The sequence below is a fragment of the Cervus canadensis genome, chromosome 13, assembly GCF_019320065.1.
Source record: "Cervus canadensis isolate Bull #8, Minnesota chromosome 13, ASM1932006v1, whole genome shotgun sequence".
In the NCBI taxonomy this organism is placed as follows: Eukaryota; Metazoa; Chordata; class Mammalia; order Artiodactyla; family Cervidae; genus Cervus; species Cervus canadensis.
In genome coordinates, this window is record NC_057398.1 from 22566293 (window position 1) to 22587932 (window position 21640).

At 36.9% G+C, this 21640-nt stretch overlaps 1 protein-coding gene across 5 annotated transcripts in view; it reads left to right on the top strand.

Annotated features, from left to right (window-relative positions):
- Positions 1–21640, top strand: part of COP1 (COP1 E3 ubiquitin ligase) — a 214047-nt gene that overhangs the window by 36928 nt on the left and 155479 nt on the right. For 3 of the 5 annotated variants that reach the window (XM_043486125.1, XM_043486130.1, XM_043486129.1), the window contains exons 4-6: positions 5046–5122; positions 5773–5892; positions 19173–19241. In XM_043486125.1, the coding sequence (XP_043342060.1) occupies positions 5046–5122; positions 5773–5892; positions 19173–19241 (266 nt within the window). The remainder of the gene's footprint in view (positions 1–5045; positions 5123–5772; positions 5893–19172; positions 19242–21640) is intronic. The other 2 variants (XM_043486126.1, XM_043486127.1) reach the window with 2 other exon arrangements.

Sequence of the window (21640 nt, forward strand, 5' to 3'; positions counted from 1 at the left end):
AAATTAGCATCCAAATTTTTCTTTGTAAGTTTTAGTGCTTGTAAAGAATATAGTTTTTAAAGTATTATAAATATGGTTATTTAAAAATAAGCTTTTATCTCTTTAAAATGTATCTAGTGGAAACTGAATAGTATAGTGATTTGATACTTACCATTGTTTCAAAAATAAAGACTTTTCATTAACAATGAGAAATTTTTGTGTTTTGTCCCTTTGAACTTCTGCTGAAATTGCAAATTGCCCATGAAATTTTGTCATTATGTATTTTTGGGACTTCCCTGGCAGTTCCCTGGTTAAGACTCCATGCTTCCAATACAGGGGGCACAGGTTCAATCACTGGTTGGGAAATTAGGATCCCACATGCTGCCCAGTGTGGCCAAAAATACACACACACACACACACACACACACACACACACACACACACACACACACACACACACACACACACACACACACACGCTTGAAATTCTTACTGATTTATCTATCATACTTTTCTGTAACAGAAAATAGAAATTACAGACTTTGAAGTTTCTTTAAACTTTTGAATGTGTTTTTTCTGAGTTGTAATTATTCGACAGGCATTTGATCAAATAAATATGTACAAATTTTATAAAGTATTAGACATAAAAATTTTTTGAAAATGGCTGCTCAATGTGTGATGGTGTTCTTCTCAATTCGTTCCATTGCCACTGATAGTTATTACTAGGGCAGGGATTCAGTTTCATTTATATTTTTCTTATTTATTTAGGATAATCACAATTTTTTTAAAAAGATTTGAGATATAATTGACATATTGTGTGAGTTTAAGACTTTTTATTTTGGAAAGGGTAAGTCATGAGAAACTCTGCTTACATAAATACTTTGATGGGGATTGAAGGAACTTTGTTCCAGCAGTGTCACTTATTTCTTTGACCTCGTTATGAATTACATGCTTCAAAAAAAGAAGCATTTATTTAGTAAAAAAAAAAAAATTTTTTTTGCTGCCATAATCATTAACAAGTCCACTTCTTTCTTCAGTTTTAATGAGAGCAAAGAATTGGAAGTCATATACCCCAAACACAAGTGGATTTGGTTTTCTGGTCTTTAGACTCATGCATTTTTTTGTCAAGACAGGTATTTTGATTTTTTCCTTTCATGCCCTAAGCCCTACACTACAGTTCCTCCTTTTTCTTCTTCCTCTAGTTTTCTTCCGGAGAAGGCAGTGGCAGCCCACTCCAGTGTTCTTGCCTGGAGATTCCCAGGGACAGGGGAGCTTGGTGGGCTCCTGTCTATGGGGTCGCACAGAGTTGGACACAACTGAAGCGACTTAGCAGCAGCAGCAGCAGTTACCTTTCTTCTCTCCTTCTCCCTTCCCCCAGAAGGGGCACACCTCTCACTTTTTGCCTTTCTATCCTCTTTGCTCTTCAGTTCAGTTGCTTAGTCATGTCCTGGCTCTTTGTGACCCCATGGACTGTAGCATGCCAGGTTTCCCTGTCTATCACCAGCTTCTGGAGTTTGCTCAAACTCATGTCCTTCGAGTCGGTGATGCCATCCAGCCATCTCATCCTCTGTCGTCCCCTTCTCCTCCTGCCTTCAATCTTTCCCAGCATCAGGGGCTTTTCCAGTGAGTCAGTTTTTTGCATCAAGTGGCCAAAAGTATTGGAGCTTCAGCTTCAGCATCAGTCCTTCCAGTGAATGCTCAGGACCGATTTCCTTTAGCATGGACTGGTTGGATCTCCTTGAAGTTCAGCGGACTCTCAAGAGTCTTCTCCAGCACCACAGTTCAAAAACATCAATTCTTTGGCGCTCAGCCTTCTTTATGGTCCAACTCTCACATCCATCCATGACTACTGGCAAAACCATAGCTTTGACTAGATGGACCTTTGTTGGCAAAGTAATGTCTCTGCTTTTTAATATTCTGTCTAGGTTTGTCATAGCTTTTCTTCCAAGGAACGAGCGTCTTTTAATTTCATGGCTGCAATCACTATCTGCAGTGATTTTGGAGCCCAGGAAAATAAAGTCTGTCACTGTTTCCATTGTTTCCCCATCTATTTGCCATGAGGTGATGGGGCCAGATGCCATGGTCTTTGTTTTTTGAGTGTTGAGTTTTAAGCCAGCTTTTTCACTCTCCTCTTTCACTTTCATCAAGAGGCTTCTTCCACTCACATGTAGGGAGTTCTGGGGACCCTTCCCCTTACCAGGCTGCTTTTTGTCCCAGTGTGGTCAGGAATGGGGATCTGTTAGGTCCTCTGTTTAGCCTGAAGCTGTCACAGGCCACCAGCGAGGACCGGGAAGCAGGGTTGCAGCTTGTGACTGAGAACATGAAATTATAGAGTGGGGCTGTGGGCAAGTGAGTCTGGGGATTGCGGAATCTGGGCTGTCTTTCTCTACTGTTGCTGGAAGCCTCATGCGGGGCAAGGGGGTGTGTCTCCTCCAAGCTCTGCAGTTGCTCTCCTGCACTCCTTCTAGGGCTTACTCTAGCTCTCCCTGTCCTTCCGTGATGCATGATCTTCCTCCAGCTACACCCTGCCGCTACCCCCACCCCCACCCCAGCAATCTGTTTTCTAGTGTTCTCTGTGGATAAAATTTGTAAATTGAATGATCTTACCTCCCTAATGAATGACTTTCTTACTCTTTAATGTAAAAGACAACATGCATGCAAAATTTAAAATCTGTGCTTTAAAAAAAGTCACCAACACATATAATGTCTTTACTACTGCCAAGTACTTTTCCAGGCACTTTATACATTCTCCGTCTTATGACATAGGTAGTTGTTGTCTTCTGCATTCCTCCCCTGGGGGAACTAAGGCACAGAGAAGGTAAATAACTTGTGTAAAGTCCAACAGCCCCAGTGAATGGTGGAATTGGGATTTGGTCCTTAGTATAGGATTTGGTCCTGACTTGAATATGTGCTTTTACTTTGCTATCTTGCCTCTAAAATGACAGTTGCTAGAATGAACTCTTTAGCAGTAGAAAGGCATTTTGTTTGTTTGTTTTTTTGGCTGTGCTGTCCTTGTTGTAGGGCGTGGGCTCTTGATTGCAACATGTAGTCTTCACTGGTTGTGGCATGCGGGCTCAGTTGCCCCATGGCATGTGGAAACTTAACTCCCCGACCAAGGATCAAACCTGTGTCCCTTGCATTGCACGGTGGACTCTTAACCACTGGACCACCAGGGACGTCCGAGAAAGGCATTATTTGTTCTTAGTACTATGGCTATTATAAGGATCCAGAGAATTACAATTAAGGGTTTGGAACATTCATGACCAGTGTTAAAGGAGATTTCTTGAGATTTTTACCTCCTCTACTCCCTCCTACCCCCACCCCACCCCATTTTGGGGGCACACATGTGACTTGTTGGACGTTGGTTCCCTGACTAGGGATTTAGTGCAGACCCATGGCAGTGGGTCCTAACCACTGGATCACCAGGGAGATTCTCACACACCCTTATTTGAATTCTTTTCCACTTCTTTTCCTGGATAGTGAGTCTCTGTGTGCTTATTGTGGCCCAGTTCTAATGTCATCTCCTGTGTGAAGTCTACTCGTTAACATTTTAATAGCTCCTTGTCCTCTGTTCTTTTTAAATCCGTTTCAGTGATGGTACTGATTATCATATTATAACTGATGCATTGTATGTGTTTGTCTGCTTACTCCTAGTTGCTTGCGTCTTTAAGTCTTACTTAGGTTGAGTCTTATCTTTAAACCTTGGTTTCTAGCGTGGCCCTGGTATCTCTCTGATTTTTTAGAAAATATTTGTAGTAAATTGTGGTATGGTGGGAAGTATTAGTTAGGTTTATATCCTAACTTTGTCTTGTATTATATGTCACCATGAGTAACTTTCTTGTGCTCTTTCTAGTATTTCCTCATCTCTAAAATGCAAAGAATAACCCATAGGATAACGTCTGTAAATTAAGGACCAGTATGTTAAACTAGCTTATTGTTAGTTGCTCTTTTCTTTTATCAGTTTTTTTTTTTTTTTAATCAGTTGGGTGTTAAAGATGAAAAATCTATTAAAGAGTGGCTGGAGCATTAAAGGAAATGTATTGATTTACACAGAAAGAATTTCTAGATTGAGTTAATTTGATATCTCAGTGATATGATCAGATTCTTTCCATCTTTCTGGCCTTCCTTCCCCAGCAGATGTGTTGGTCCTTTGGCTAGCTCCCCTCAAGAGAGATGCAGGGTGGCTCTAAGTGATTCCAGGTATCATCCCTAAATGAAGGCAGACAAACATCTCATTCAAGCCTTCTCTTCTGAAAGATAGCATACCCTTTACTGGGCAAAATGAGGTCTCAGTAGTTAACCATTTTGTTAGTCACTGTCAAGAGGATGACTAGATGGATTTAGGTTAAGTCAAGCATCATTCCGTAGGGCCAGGGAGGGATCTAGCCTCTCTGAAAGTATATGGCAGTTGGCATTCTGACATTTGGGAAAAAATAATATTCTTATTTTTATTTATTTATTATTTATATTTATTTAATTTTTTGACCACACTGAGCGCTATGTGGAATCTTAGTTCCCGGACCGGGGATCAAGCTGGCGCCCCCTGCAGTGGAAGTGAGGAGTTTTAACTGCTGGAGGGCCAGGGAAGCCCCTCATGTTCTTCTTTTTTAAAAATGGGTTAGAATGGCTTTTGGGTAGGTAACTGACTGTGTTTGCCATGATATTTATGGAAAAGTCACAAGCAAAAAGAACAACAAATGAAACCTTTTAGTGCCTCCCTCATAGAATCTGCCACTTACCCTGTAGAGTGTGAAACGGTCTCTTACAGTCAAGAACTGTTTCCAGATGCTGATAGTGTCATCACTGACACATGTAGGAGAAAGTACATATTCTGAAGAATTTTCCTTTTGCAGTAATAGTAATGGTAATAATAGTGGTAGTTGTAGTAGTAGCGGTGACAAAACTGTTTCTAATTTGAAAAAAAAAAAAGCGTATTCTGCTTAGCATTTTTTTCCTCTGAGATTTGAGACTTTTTAAAGTTAAATAGAATCTATTTAAATAGAACAGTTAGATCATTTAATAAAAGTACAGATTATATGTGCTTTTTGTTTTGTTTTTGTTTTCAGTGAATGAGCTCATTCTCAAACAGAAGCAAAGATTTGAGGAAAAGAGGTTCAAATTGGACCACTCAGTGAGTAGCACCGTATGTTTCAACTCTTTTACTACTATTTTTAATAAATCTCATTTTGCTGTGTTCATTGGTTTAATATTAATTGGGTATTCAAGCTTAGCATATTACTGATTTTTCTTAAGGGAGATCTAGGATTATTCTATTCAATAAACAGCTTTCTTTTATCTGAATTGTCTAAAATATACTCTTTTGAAAGGTCTGGCGGGGTAATACTGAGTCAGTTGGCTTGTAACACATTGCATTTAAGGAATTATATGGCAGGATGAAATTATGGGTGGTCATTTGAGGAAAAAAAAAACTGTTAAGAGACTCTCAATTTAAGAGGATTAACCCCAAATTACTGAAGCAAGTAAACTTAAATTATTACCTTACCAAATACAAAGTGGAAAATATGGTTAGACAAGTAATTAGGCACTTGTTTCGAAGGGAATTACACCTTTAGAGAAGCTGACTTGACATATCTTGAATGTGCCTTTCACATCATTTAAATTTATTTAAGGGAGAAATAGTGATTAAATTATAATTAGAAGGCATTGGGGAGCCACTAGCTGGGAAGGAATAGTTTATTTTTGATATGTAATAAACATATTAGAAAGTAGTAAGCATTTGTTTTTGACTCTCTAAAATAGTTTTGTTAAGTTGGGTTTCTTCTTTGTTTTTAGAATGGCCACAGGTGGCAAATATTTCAGGATTTGTTGGGAACTGACCAAGATAACCTTGATTTGGCCAATGTCAACCTCATGCTGGAGTTACTAGTGCAGAAGAAGAAACAACTGGAAGCAGTAAGTGGCCCCTGAACTTTAAAAATTTTATTTTAAAAAGATATAGAAATATTTAAAAATAATAGGGTAGTGTTACTCAGTCAGTCCAGTTTTATTCAGCAAGAGTCATCTGCAAGCTACCACTTATAAGATTTCCCTTTTTCAATTCAAAGAAAGAACAAATTCCTTGTAATACAACTTACTCGCAGTGCCCAATTTTTGTTAACAAAAGCTGAGTGTTCAGATCATGAGAAAGTAGAGCTTCATTTTAATGGGGAACAATTATTATTGATCTTTTTTCTTCTAATGAATCTTCCCCTCTTCACATGTGGGATTTGGAGGAGAAAATAGGGATTATTTTTATTTACATAAAATCCTTCCAGCAGGTGTCATTTAGTAGTAGTGGCAATTGATGGCTTAACTAAGGGCATTTAGAAAGATGGGAACTGGAACAACATTATGTCCTGTTTTCATGTAATGGAATCTAAATAAGTGAAAAGTTGCATTTATTTCAGGTAAATAAATGTAAAACATATAAAATGAGAATTTGCATGTATTAGTTAGGAATTGAGTATGCTCCATTCAAATAAAGATTGCATACGTTAGTGTAAGCAGATACCCACCCTGAACTACCTTGAACAAAAAGGGGATATAAATTGACTGAATAAGGGAGTGAGAAGCTCACACACATGAAAAGGAAGAGCTTAACAAGCAAGTGTTAGGAACATGGGAACCATCACTTCTTTGGTGACTATATGGAAATGAAATCAGGCATTTGAATGTTGTCAGGAGAGTTTCTGTTTTTCTTCTCATGACTTTCTTTGGGACAGGTTTGATTTTCTTTTATTGGGTTTTTATCCCATGGCAGATAGTGTGGTCACCTGTACTTGCGAATTTATGTTTTTTGATAAAAGAAGAAAAAGGGCCTCTCAACTTGATTTTTAAGAAATTCTGTGGATTGATTCTGATTAAAATAGCTTAGGTCTGGATGAAACTGAGTAGAATGGGAATCTCTTAGTGGGAGAAAGGACTAGTTGAGATTGAGCTGACTAAAACGAGCCTCCCTGTTGTGTCTTTTTTCATGGTGGGAATTTCTTCTGTGGGTTTTCTGGGGGGAGGCGGAGAGTGGGATGGCTTTATCTTTTATTTGCTTTTCTTTCTTTCATATTTGTTGAGATGTAACTGATATATCATTGCTTAGTTGTTCAGTCGTGTCTGATTCTTTGGGACCCCATTGACTGTAGCCTGTCAGGCTCCTTTGTCCATGGGATTTTATAGATGAGAAATACCAGAGTGGGTTGCCATTCCCTTCTTTAGGGGATCTTCCCTACCCCGAGGTCGAACCCATGTCTCTTGTGTCTCCTGCATTGGCAGGAGGATTCTTTACCACTGGTGCCACCTGGGAAGCCAAGATTGAGGTGTAGCACTGCATAGGTTTAAGGTGTATAGCATAACGGCTTGACACACATATATTGTAAAATGATTATTCCAGTAAATTTAGTTAACATCATCTCACATAGATAAAAGAAAAAAGAAGAAAAGTTTTTTTTTTTTTTGCCATGATGAGAGCTTTTTTAGGATTTACTCACTTAGCAACTTTCAGATAGACCCTCCACTAGTGTTAACTATAGTTACCTTTTTATACATTGTATCCTCGTTACTTATTTATCTTAAAATTGGACATTTGTACTTTTTTGTTTGTTTTTTCCTTTTTAATTTTTTAAAAATTATTTTTATTGGCGTGTAGTTGCTTTATGATGTTGTGTTCGTTTCTGCTATGCAGCAAAATGAATCCGCTGTACATGTTCATAGACCCCGTCCTTCCGGACTCATTCCCATTCCGGTCACCATAGTGCACTAGGTAGAGTTGCCTGTGCTATGCAGTATGTTCTCACAGTTATCTGTTTTGTTTTATTTATTTAAACATTTTTAATATAATTTCATTTATCTACTTTTGGCTGTGTTGGGTCTTCATGGCTGCACAGGCTTTTCTCGAGTTGTGGTGAGTGGGGCCTACTCTCAAGTTGCAGTGAGGGGGCTTCTCATTGCGGTGGCTTCTCTCATGGAGCACGGACTCTAGGGCATATGAACTTTAGAAGTCACGGTTCCAGGACTCCAGAACACAGGCTCAATAGTTGTGGCTCACAGGCCTAGTTGCTCTGCAGCATGTGGGATCCTCCTGGATCAGGGATCAAGCCCATGTCTCCTGCATTGGCAGGTGGATTCTTTACCTCTAAGCCATCAGGGAAGTTCTAGTTCTCTATTTTAAACATAGTGTCAATAGTGTATATGTGTCAATTCCAGTTTCCCAGTTTCTCCCCCTTTCCCTTCACCCTTGGTGTCCATGTATTTGTTCCCTACGTTTGTGTCTTTATTTTCTGCTTTGCAAATAAGATCATCTATACCATTTTTCCAGATTCCATGTATATGTTTTGATATTCGATATTTGCTTTTCTCTTTCTGACTTAAACTTTACTTTGTATGACATTCTAGGTCCATCCATGTCTCTACAAGTGACTTCATTTTGTTCCTTTTTATGGCTGGGTAAAATTCCATTGTGTGTATTTATCACCTCTTCTTTATCCATTGCTCTGTTAGTGGACATTTAGGTTGTGGAAATTGTACTTTTTGACCTTTATTCAATTTCCCCTGTTCCCTGCTTTTGGTAACCACAAATCTGATCTTTTTCTGTAAGCCTGGGGTTTTTTGTGTGTTCTTTTAAGATTCATATGTACACGAGATTATATGGTGCTTGTCTCTCTTTCTGACTTATTTCATTATACTGCTCACGAGGTCCATCCATGCTGTCACAGATGGCAGCGTTTCCTTCCTTTTTGTGGCTGGATAGCATTTCATAATATGTATGTCCCACCCTTATGGCTCAGTTGATAAAGAATCTGCCTGCAACGCAGGAGGTCTGGTTTCGATCCCTGGATGGGGAAGATCCCCTGGAAAAGAGAAAGGCTACCCCACTCCAGTGTTCTGGCCTGGAGAATTCCATGGATTGTATAGTTCATGGGGTCTCAGAGAGTCTGACATGACTGAGCGACTTTCACTTTCACACCACATCTTTAGTCATGCGCTGATGGACACTTAGGTTATCAACGTATCTTGGCAGTTGTAAGTAATGCTGCATTGGACGTGACAGTGTAGGTGTTTCTCTGACATAGTGGTTTAATTTCCTTTGGATATATACCCAGAAGTGGGGTTGTTGGATCACATGATAGTTTTATTCTTAACTTTTTTGAGGAACCTCCATTCTGTTTTCCATCGTGGCTATACCAGTGTACTTTCCTACTAGCAGGGCGCAAAGGCTCCTTTTTCTCCACATCCTCACCCGCATGTGTTCTTTCTTGTCCTTTTGACTGTGACCATTCTGACTAGTGTGAAGTGATGTCTTCTTGTGGTTTTGATTTGTATTTCCCTAATGATTTGCGGTTGAACACCTTTTCATATACCTGTTGATTATTTGAATATCTTCTTTGGAAAATCCCTTGCCCATTTTAAAATTACATTATTTGGGTTTTTTTTTTTTCTAAATCGCTATTGAATTATATTAATTCTTTATATACAGTATTTTGTATATTAACCTCTTATCAGATATATGATCTGTAAGTATTTTCACCCGTTCTTTTGGTTGCCTTTTCGTTTTGTTGATCATGTTTTTGGTTTGCAGAAGCTTGTAAATTTGATGTAGTTATACTTGTTTTTTGTTTTGTTGCTTTTACTTTAGGTGTCTTATCCCAGAAATTGTTGCCAAAACCGTTCTGTGCTTTTTAACATGGTTTTCTGTTAGCATCTACTGTGTGTTAGCTGCTGGGTTAAAGGTAGTGGAAAAGACAGAATTCTGCTCTGTGTGTTGTGTTGAGGGGAACAGGGTACAGTAGCTGAGGAGATAAACTAAATAAACTAATAAATATTTTTACATAGTGGTAAATGATATAAAAATGCTTTTTTTTAATAAAAATGCTTTTTAATGATAGACTGAATGTATGTAGTTATCTTGCTCCCTTAATGTCATTAAAATGACAGTAAAGTGATTTTTAAAAGGCAAAAGAATAGGAGAAGAGACAGTATACTTTCTTAAGCTATAAAGTAGGTGGATGAAAAGCGATAGATTAGATTTTAGAAAATTGAGCCAGCGGTAGGGAATTGGTGGGAACCAACTGCTATTTAGATTATGGATAAAAGGCCTTCCTTGGATTTGGGAGCATGAGATACCTCATAGAGTAAAGGTTGAAAACAGGATAATTTGTTCAGAATCTGACTAAGAAGCAGTTGGAATCTCTGATCCCTTCCTGTACAACTCATAGCTGTTGACCTTAAGAGAACACTACAAGTTTTTCCCCTGGTGGTGGTAAAAGAGAGACTTTCTGGACTATCACACTACAGGCACATTTGAAGGTATGTGGGGGCTTCTGTACTGGAGAGAGACAGATTTACATACTGAATGTGAGAGCTGTTACCCTTATTCCTCATTTGACTTGTCAGTATTAATCTTTGCGTGCTTTTGTCTCTTAGAATTGAAGAAATACAGGTATCTTAGTTTTAGAACTCAGATCTTTTTGAAGAGAGAGGCAGTTCAGAAACAAAGGTATCATAGGTATTACAGCATTTTTACATTATTGTTTTCTTGTTTTACTTTGCACTCTAATAATCACAGAAAACTAATAAAACTGATCACATGGATCACAGCCTTGTCTAACTCAGTGAAACTATGAGCTCTGCCGTGCAGGGCCACCCAAGATGGATGGGTCATGGTGGAGAGTTCTGAAAAAATTTGGTCCCCTGGAGAAGGGAATGGCAAACCACTTCAGTATTCTTGCCTTGAGAACCCCATGAACAGTAGGAAAAGGCAAAAAGATATGATACTGAAAGATGAACTTCCCAGGTCGGTAGGTGCTCAATATGGTACTGGAGAAGAGTGGAGAAATAGCTCCAGAAGGAATGAAGAGACGAAGCCACAGCAAAAACAGCTCCCAGCTGTGGATGTGACTGGTGATGGAAGTAAAGTCCAATGCTGTAAAGAACAATATTGCATAGGAACCTGGAATGTTAGATCCATGAATCAGGGTAAAATGAAAGTGGTCAAACAGGAGATGGCAGGAGTGAACACTGACATTTTGGGAATCTGTGAACTAAAATGGACCGGAATGGGTGAATTTAATTCAGATGACCTTTATATCTACTACTGTGGGCAAGAATCCCTCAGGAGAAATGGAGTAGCCCTCATAGTCAACAAAAGAGTCCAAAATGCAGTACTTGGGTGCAGTCTCAAAAACGACAGAATGATCTCTCTTTTTTCCAAGGCAAACTATTCAATAGCACAGTAATCCAAGTCTATGCCCCAACCACTAATGCTGAAGAAGCTGAATTTGAATGATTCTATGAAGACCTCCGTGACCTTCTAGAACTAACACCAAAAAAACATGTCCTTTTCATTATAGGGGATTGGAATGCAAAAGTAGTAAGTCAAGAGATACCAAGAGTAATAGGCAAGTTTGGCCTCAGTGTACAAGATGAAGCAGGGCAAAGGCTAACAGAGTATGCCAAGAGAACGCACTGGTCATAGCATACACCCTCTTCCAGTAACACAAGAGATGACTCTACACATAGATATCACCAGATGGTCAAGACCAAAATCAGGTTGATTATATTCTTTGCAGCCAAAATTGGAGAAGCTCTATACAGTCAACAAAAACAAGACTAGGAGCTGACTGTGGCTCATATCATGAACTCCTTGTTGCCAATTCAGACTTAAATTGAAGAAAGTGGGAAAACCACTAGGCCATTCAGGTATGACCTAAATGAGATCCCTTATGATTATACAGTGGAAGTGGCAAATAGATTGAAGGGATTAGATCTGATGGAGTGCCTGAAGAACTATGGATGAAGGTTTGTGACATTGTACAGGAGGTGGTGATCAAAACCATTCCCAAGAAAAATAATGCAGAAAGGCAGATTTGTCTGAGGAGGCCTTACAAATAGCTGAGAAAAGAAGAGAAGCAAAAGGCAAAGGAGAAAAGGAAAGATATACCCATCTGAATGCAGAGTTCCAAAGAACAGCAAGGATGGATAAGAAAGCCTTCCTCAGTGATCAGTGCAGAGAAATAGAGGAAAACAATAGAATGGGGAAGATTGGAGATTTCTTCAGGAAAATTAGAGATACCAAGGGAACATTTCATGCAAAGATGGGCACAATAAAGGACAGAAATGGGATGGACCTAACAGAAGCAGAAGATATTAAGAAGAGGTGGCAAGAATACACAGAACTATGCAAAAAGGATCTTAGTGACCCATGTAACCACAATGGTGTGATCACTCACCTAAAGCCAGATACCCTGGAGTGTGAAGTCAAGTGGGCCTTAGGAAGCATCACTATGAACAAAGCTAGTGGAAGTGATGGAATTCCACTTGAGCTATTTCAAATCCTAAAAGGTGATGCTGTGAAAGTGCTTCACTCAATATGCCAGCAAATCTGAAAAGCTCAACAGTGGCCCCAGGACTGGAAAAGGTCAGTTTTCATTCCACTCCGAAGGCAGTGCCAAACAATGTTTGAACTACTGCACAACTGCACTCATCTCACATGCCAGCAAATTGATGCTCAAAATTCTCCAAGCTAGGCTTCAACAGTACATGAACCGAGAACTTCCAGATGTTCAAGCTGGATTTAGAAAAGGCAGAGGAACCAGGGATCAAATTGCCAACATCTGTTGGGTCATAGAAAAACAAGAGAATTCCAGAAAAACATCTACTACTTTTTTACTGACTACACCAAAGCCTTTAACTGTGTGGATCATGACAAACTGTGGAACATTCTTAAAGAGATGGGAATACCAGACCACCTTACCTGCCTCCTGAGAAATCTGTATGCAGGTCAAGAAGCAACAGTAGAACTGGACATAGAACAACAAACTGGTTCCAAATTGGGAAAGGCTGCATTTCGTCAAGGCTGTATTTCGTCACCCTGCTTATTTAATTTACATGCAGAGTACATCATGTGAAATGCCGGGCTGGATGAAGCACAAGCTGGAATCAAGATTGCTCGGAGAAATATCAATAACCTCTGATATGTAGATAATACCACTGTTACTGTAGAAAGTGAAGAGGAACTGAAGAACCTGTTGATGAAAGGAAAAGAGGAGAGTGAAAAAGCTGGCTTAAAACTCAGCATTCAGAGAACTAAGATTATGGCATCCAGTCCCATCACTTCATGGTAGATAGATGAGGAAACAATGAAAATAGTGGCAGGTTTTATTTTCTTGGGCTCCAAAATCACTGGGAACAGTGTTTGCAGGTATGAAATTAAAAGACACTTGCTCATTTAAGAGAGAAGAAAAGCTATGACCAACCTCGACAGCATATTAAAAAGCATAGACATTACTTTATCGACAAAGGTCTGTGTAGTCAAAGCTATGGTTTTTCCAGTAGTCATGTATGAATATGAGAGTTGGACCATAAAGAAAGCTGAGTGCTGAATAATTAATATTTTGAATTGTGGTGTTGGAGAAGACTTTTGAGAGTCCCTTGGACAGTAAGGAGATCAAACCAGTTAATCCTAAAGGAAATCAGTCCTGAATATTCATTGGAAGGACTGATGCTGATACTGAATTTCCCATTCTTTGGCCACCTGATGAGAAGAAGTGACTCCTTAGGAAAGACCCTGTTGCTGGAAATGATTGAAGGCAGGAGAAGGGGATGACAGAGGATGAGATGGTTGGATGGCATCACCAACTCAATGGACGTGAGTTTGAGCAAGCTCTGGGAGTTGGTGATGGGCAGGAAAGCCTGGCGACGCAGAGTTGGATAATGGGGTCACAGAGAGTTCGATATGACTGAGCAAATGAACTGTACTGAACTGAAACTGGATGAATGTTTCCAACATACAGAAAAATACAGTAAATAATGCAACTTTTGATTACCTTCTTTTAGTTTTAATAAATAGTAACACTTCTTAGATCTGCCTTTTGAGAATTATGTTATTCATTCCATTCTCCCAGCGTAATCACCATTTGAAGTTTGCAAGAATCCTTCTGAAGTGTGTGTAACCCTTTTTAAATAAAATATATACTTGTATCTACAATCATATGTAGTATTGTTGTATGATTTAGAAGTTTCAGAGTTTATCCTTTGACATAAGCCTTTTTGTTTACTTTTTGAGGTTTCCACTGATGAGTATAGATCTAGTTTGTTTAACTTCTATAGTTATCCATTGCATGAACATTTCTATTCTCCTGTTGATGGACATTTAAGTTATTCAGTATTCATGATTGTCAGCAATGCATTTAGTGTTGTTATTCATGTCTTTTTGTGCTTGTATATAAGTACTTAAGTGATTTAAGAAGTGTAATTGCTATTCATAGGGTTTACATGTACATTTTAACCGTATTAAATATTGCCGAATTGCTCTTCTGTGAGTTTGTACCATATCAAACTTTGGTACTGTTTTTTAGCTTGTGTGTGTGTGTGTTTTGTTGTTTTGTATTTTTTGTATTTCTTTAATTACTAGTGAGGACAATTTCTTCATTTGTTTGGCTATCTTGGTTTCTTATTTGAATTGCTTATTCATAGCCTATACCCATTTTCCTAATAGATTGTTTGTCTTTTTTTATTAATTTGTAAGAAATGTGTGTATGTATTTTGGATATTGCTACTTTGTCAAATGGTATTTTGATAATTGAATTCTAGTTGAATTGTATCATGATCAATGATTTATATGATTTTATATTGAGTATGTTTTATGATTTTATTTTATTTGTCTTGTTGACTTTAATTTTATTTGTCAGATATAACATTTTGTTTGGTTTCTTAGTGATTGCTTTTGGGTTTTTAATATAATTATACATTATATTACATTACATTACATTGTACCTTTAAGTAATATTATCCTACTTCATTGGTAGTATAAGAAACTTACACCAATATACTTATACATTATACATTTACATTACATTATACATTATTACATTTACATTACAATATACATTTCTTCTCTCTCAGCCTTTGTACTGGTTTTGTCAATTGTTTTACTTCTTTGTATATCATAACTGCCTAATTATTCATTTTGAATAGTAAATTGTACTCTATGGAGATATTTTAAAAGTTCTATATATGCTCATATATTTATCATTTCTGGTGTACTTCATTCTTTTGTTTTCCATTCACTTCACTCTTTCATTTGTTCTTTTGAATTCCATCAGTTACTTTCCTTCTGTCTGAAAGACAGCCTTTATTATTTTTTTAGTGTAGATCTGCTGGTGATAAATTCTTTTACTGTTTATATCTGAGAATGTCTTTATTTATCCTTTGTATCTGAAAGGGACTTCCAAATAAGTATAGAGTTATAGATAACTTTTTTTCTTTCAGTATTTTAAGGATGTTGCTCCATTGTCCAGTGTCTTGCATTGTTTCAGATGAGAAGTCTTGATCCTTGAAATGAACTGTATTTCTCTCAGTGTATTCTCTTTATGGTTTTAAGTATTTTGACTTTGGTATAGTTTTTTCCCCCCTCATGTTTCTTCTTCTTGAGGTTCTTTGAGATTCTTAGATGGTAGTATTATAGTTTCCACCAGATTTGGAAAAATTTCAGTTATTATTTCTTTAAATATTTTTCTGTCACCTTCTCTACTTTGGGAACTCCTGTTACACATTTCTTAGGCTGATTGAAGTTGTATCACAGCTCAGGGATAAACAGCTCTGTTTACTTATGTTTTATCTTTGCCCCCATCTAGTTCATCTTGTGTAGTTTCTATTTCTGTTGTCAAGTTCACTGCTTTTTTCTATATTCCATTGTCTCTCCTTATGCTTTGTACTAACTTGTAGGACTCTTTTATGACTGTGTTTCCTTATTCTATTATTTTGTGTCATTGTTGTTTCTGTTTTAAATGATGGGTTTTCCCCCCTTATTTTGGGCAGCATTTCCTTATTTGCATGCTTACTAATTTTGTGATTGGATGCCAGAAATTGTACATTTTACCATGTTTAATATTGTTAATTTTGTATTCCTTTACACATTCCTAAGCTTTGTTCTGGCATGTAGTTAAGTATTTTCAAAATAGCTTGATTTTCTTGAAGCTTGTGTTTTAAGTTTTGTTAGGGAGAACTAGAATAGATTTTTGTCTAGCTAATTTTGCCTCACTGCTGAGGCAGTCTTGTTGAGAGTGTTCCTCCTGATGCCTGTGTATTTGGAGGTTTTTCCATCTAGCTCCTGGGATAATGTATTATTTCTGTTCCTTTGTCTGAAATGCATCCATTCATATAACTGGCCTGCTGTTTTGTTCTTTGAAGTAGGAATTCTTATCTTTCTCACTTCATTTTAGCCTGTAAGTTCAATTTGTTTGCTTTTGGTCCATTGAAATTTATTGTGATTTTTATCATAGCTCAGTATAAGGTCTATGTTTTGTTAAATGTTCATCTTTATTTAAAAACATTGTGTTACTTGTTGTGCTTTATGGATGTAGCATTTGTTATTATTACTCAGATATTGATTTTTTCCTTGCTGCGTCAGTTATTGATGTGTGCATGTGTGCTAAGTCATTTCAGTCGTGTCCAACTCTTGCAACCCGGTGGACTGCAGCCCACTAGGCTCCCCTGTCCATGGGGTTCTCCAGATAAGAATACTGGAGTGGGTTGCCAGGGATTTGTTAAAAATATTTTTGATTATTTATTTTCCATTGGTTTCTATGATTCTTGCATCATATATTTTGAGGTTCATTATTAGATACATACATATTTAGGATTGTGATGTTCTCTGGATGAATCATCCCCTTTGTCATGAATTGTATATGTTTAATGCTGGAAATACACCTTGTTCTGAAGTCTGCTTTTATATTTTCTTATGTTATTGATAATATAGCTTAAGTAGTTTAGTGATGACTAGCATTTCTATGGTATATTCTTCTGTATCTTTGTACTTCCATTTTATTGTTGCCTTTATATTTTAAAAATGTGTCTCTTAACTGTATGTAGTTGAATTTTTAATGATATCTAATAAACTCGTTAATTCAAATGCTTAAGTTCATTTAAATGTAATACGATCACTGATGTGGTTGGGTTTGAGCTCACCACATTTGTATTTGTTTTCTGGTTTTCCATATATTCCTTATTTCCTGTTTCTCCTTTCTTGCTTTCTTTAGAGAGCATTGTGTTTCCAGGATTTCAGCTTATCGTATTATCTTCTCTATTTTTTGCATGTTGCTTATAATTATTATATTTCTAATGGTTTCTCGAAAGATTACAGAATTCCTCTTACTTTTCACAATCAACCTTGAGTTTATAGTGTAACACTCCCAGGACACTGTATTCAAATCAGCATTAAATGTGCAGTTGATCTCTAAGCAGTGCAGGAAGTAGACATGCTGACCCCTGTGAATCTGAAGATCTGGATCTAACTTTATAATCTGCCCTCCATAGCCACAGGTCACCATCTGTGTATCCAGCCAACTGTGAATCATGTAGTACTGCAGTTTGTATTTATTGAAAAAACGCCGGGTATAAGTGGACCCATGCAGTTCAAACCTGTGTTGTTTAAGGGTCGACTATATATCATTTTCTGGACAATGTAAGATCTTATAGTATTTAAATTTACCAAGCTCCTGCCTTTTGTGATTCAAATTATAAATGTTTTAAACTCCACCTATTTTTGCTTTAAAAAGTCACTAGTCTTTTGAAAAAAAAAAAAAAAAAAGGATAGAAAAGGACTCTTTTGAACCAATATATTTACCCTTTGAGATGTCTTCATTTTCTCTTGTAAGACATGAGGGTCCATCTGAGTCAGTTCCCTTTTGTCTGTATGATTTCTTTTCTGTTTCTTGTAGAGCTGGTAGGTTTGATCTTCATAGAAGTCTAGTTTTTTGTTTTTCTTTTAGCACCTTATTGATGTATTTTCATTTTCTGTTTGCTTCTTTGATTCTGATGAAGTTTTCAGTCATTCTTACTGTTCTTCCCCTTACGATAGTGTATCCTTTTTAGCTGCTCTTACGATGTCCTTTTTGACATTGGTTTTCAGTAGTTTGATTATGGTATTCCTAGGTTTCATTTAAAAAATATTTATTCTGGTTGTGTTTCACAGAACAAGAGGATCTGTTTGTTGAACATGTGAACATTATTCAGCCCTGTGCACTCTACTTTTCCTTAGGGTTCCAATCATATGTTTTATTTTTCATATCATCCCACATTTTTCTGGTGCTTTTTTTTTTTTGAACTGTCTTTGAATTTGTTCTTTGCTCTGTCCATCTGTTCCTAACTTTATCTGAAGTTATTTTGTTTAAATTTTTTTTAAATTTCAGACTGTATTCTTCATTTCTGGGATTTGCACTTTGATTTTTCAGTTCTTTCCTAATTTTCTGTTTCTTCACTCCTGTCCATTTTTTCTTTTAATTCTTTAATAATATATGGAAATATTTTAAAGTCTTTTTTTTTTTTTTTGCTCATACCAGCATGTGAGTCATCTGTGAATTTTGTTCTTTTAGCCTGTTTTTTTCTCTTAACTTTCCTACTTCTTTTCATGTCTTGTAATTTTATAATTATGTCTTAGATGTTCTGTATTCAAGAGCAGTATAGATAGACTAAAGTGGTTAATACTTTCTTCCTGAATGGTCTTGTGTTTTCCTTTGTCAGGAAGCAAGGATAAGAGGTTGACCTCTTTGGTCTGATCAGGAATTTAGCTGAGTTGGAGCTCACTTGTTGCTTGAGCTAGTTTCAGTTCATTGAAAGTGAAGTGGGGAGTTCCCTGGCTGTCCAGTGGTTAGGACTCTGTGCTTTCACTGCCAAGGGGCTGAGTAGTCCCTGGTCTGGGCAGTAATATCCTGCAAGCCAAAGTGGCCATGCTTTTTTGCAGTATGTTTAATACCTCAGTGATGCTTCAGATTTTGACTGGCTAGTCAGGGCTACTCTCTAGTTGTGGTCTGAGGGCTTCTCATTATGGTGACTTCTCTTGTCATGGTGATGGGCTCTGGTGTGTGGGCTCAGTAGTTGTGGCTCCCGGGCTCTCAGCACAGGCTCAGTAGCTGTGATGCTCAGGCCTAGTGGCTCCAGGGCGTGCGGGATCTTCCCGGACCAGGGATTGAACCCATGTCTCCTGCATTGGCAGGTGGATTCTTTACCACTGAGCAACTGGGGAAGCCTGTAATGGCTTGCTTTTAAAAATGCCAATTAACAAGTAGGAAACTGACAAAAATAGAAATGAGACTAACTTAAATGGATGAATAAAGTTGCTTCATACTGATTATACTGTGGTGTTAAAGAAGACTTTGAACTCAAAGTTGTATTTTTAAAAGAACAATTATAATTTTCTATTATAGGAATCACATGCAGCCCAACTACAGATCCTTATGGAATTCCTCAAGGTTGCAAGAAGAAATAAGAGAGAGGTATATTATTTTGTGTATTTTACATAATGTTTCTTTACTGTTGTTGATTCTTGACATTTTTGTCCCCATTTTTGTGAAAGCACTTCAGGCTTAAAATTTTATTTAAGTATTTGAAAGCATTTGAGTTTTCAGGAGTTGTGTTTTTTTTTAAGCTTTGTTATTTTAGCTTCTTTTACCTTTGCAACTTGATATGTTAAAAACCCCTTTTTAGATATGAGCTAAAAAGTTTTCTGTAGATTTGAAAATAATGACATTACCTCAAAGCTATAAGGAATAGCTACAAAGAATGAAAGTTAGGCTCAAATGACAGCCAAACTTTTACCCTGAAAAGAAAACATAGGAGTTACAGTTTTCCTATGATTGAAATGCATGCTGGAGAGGAAAAACAAGTAAAAATATAGCTACCTATTTAGAACTTGGAAAGTGTAAGTCATGCAGGATAACTAAAAAATAACTTTTTATTAGAAATTTTATAACCATAGTGTGCTAACTAAGCATTTTAACATGTCAAAGTCATTTCACAATAGTACAGAATATGGGAAAACCAAAGACAAAATCCTATGTTCTCAGTAGCATGCTAAAATAACTTTGAAAACTGTTTTATATTTAAATTCCTAATTGACTCAGATCTTATATTTTTACTTTCAGTTGTCTAATTAGGTCATTTTCACTCAAAAAAATATAACCATGTATTTTAGGCTCCAGGCAGTCTTTATTATTTTTTGAAGATAAAAAAATGAGAACTTATTTTGATAACTGTGCATTGCCAGAACTTTATATTATCTTAGTTGGATATTTCCACTTTTTTTTTGACTACTCATGATGTCTATTTTTAACTTTTTTTTACTTTGTTAGATTGGATTTTTCCATGTTATGCTTCTGTTTATAGCTAAATGTTGTTCACATGGTTTATGATTGTATTTTCCTTTAACTTTTGCTGAGGTAGCAGTTGTGATTTTAATATGTTTTAATATCTATTAAAATAATTTTCATTATAAATTGAAGACTTATATATACTTAAATGACTTTTAATTTATTTTTTTGGTGGGTACTTTGTCTTCAGTTTGTTTAAGAATCACCTGAGGATTTTCTTAGAATCCAAGTTCTGATGTAGAGTGTGTGTGTTGGAGCCTGATAATCTGCATTTCTAGCAAGCTCCAGATGATGATGCTCTTGGTCCTTGAATCATACTTTAAGTAATAAAGCTGGACATTTTATGACATATGGAAACAAAATTATTAATTCAGTACCCAGCCATCTTTGCTATAGCAAATTCTTTGGAAAGTGATAGTTTTTTCTATTTCATACATACTTTCTCCCCTCCTAAAACAGCATCAAATTGTTTTGAAGTAGTTTTATGTGGTCCTTTTTATATTAGACTTTCAACTCATTGAATGAAATTAGTACATAGGAAATTACTTGATATTGAATCAATTAAGTGAACAGTCCAAACATAAAGATAACTGGGGATTAAATGAAGTGGCTGATTATTATCTATGATCTGGATTATTAAGGTTTTCTTTTTTCTCTGAGATTTTTCATACTTCTCTAGAGTGTCTTAATGCTTGCAACACATTTAGAGTTGAAATCATTTCAGGCAAGAAGGATATAGCATATAACTATAAAATAATACAGATTGACCAGGAGGTCAGTTACTGCTTTTGATTTTTTTTTTCCTCGAGATTAACTTTCAGACTTTGGATATTAGCTTTGTGATTTTATGCAGAACTTCTAATTGGGCAGTTGAATCTGCTTTTCAGAGTTAACATACTTACTTGTTCAAGTGTCACATCTTGCTTTTAGAATTGTAGATTTAACTTTTGTTTTTTATTTTTTTTCTATTGACTCTCTTTTGAGCATTAGGAGAAGGGAATGTGCAAGGCGCAGAGTAGGCATTTTCATTAGTTATTTATTTCTGTGTAACAAGTTACCCTCACATTGAATGGCTTAAAAACAGCAAACATTTATGTAATATCTAGTGTCAGGAATCCTGGTGTAGAATAACTGAGTGCCTTGGCTCAGGGTTTCTCACCAAGCTACAAGCAATCCAGGTGTTGGCCAGGGCAGCAGTTATCTTAAGGTTCTACGGGGATAGGAATGCATCCAGTACTTATTGGCTGTTGGAAAGAGATAACCAAATTCTTACCACATGGGCTTCTCCATAGGATAACTTACTCCATGGCAGCTGACTTCCTCAGAGTGAGAAAGTAAGAAAATGAGAGGGTTTTATAGACAGCAGTCACAAGCTTTCTGTAGCTTAATCTTGAAAGTTACATTTCAACAAATGTTTTTTCTATTAGAAGCAAATTTTTGGGTCCAGCCCACACAAAGATGGAATTACACAGGTTATGGATTCTGAGGTGGGACTCTTTGGAGGCTGTCTTAGAGCCAGCCTACTA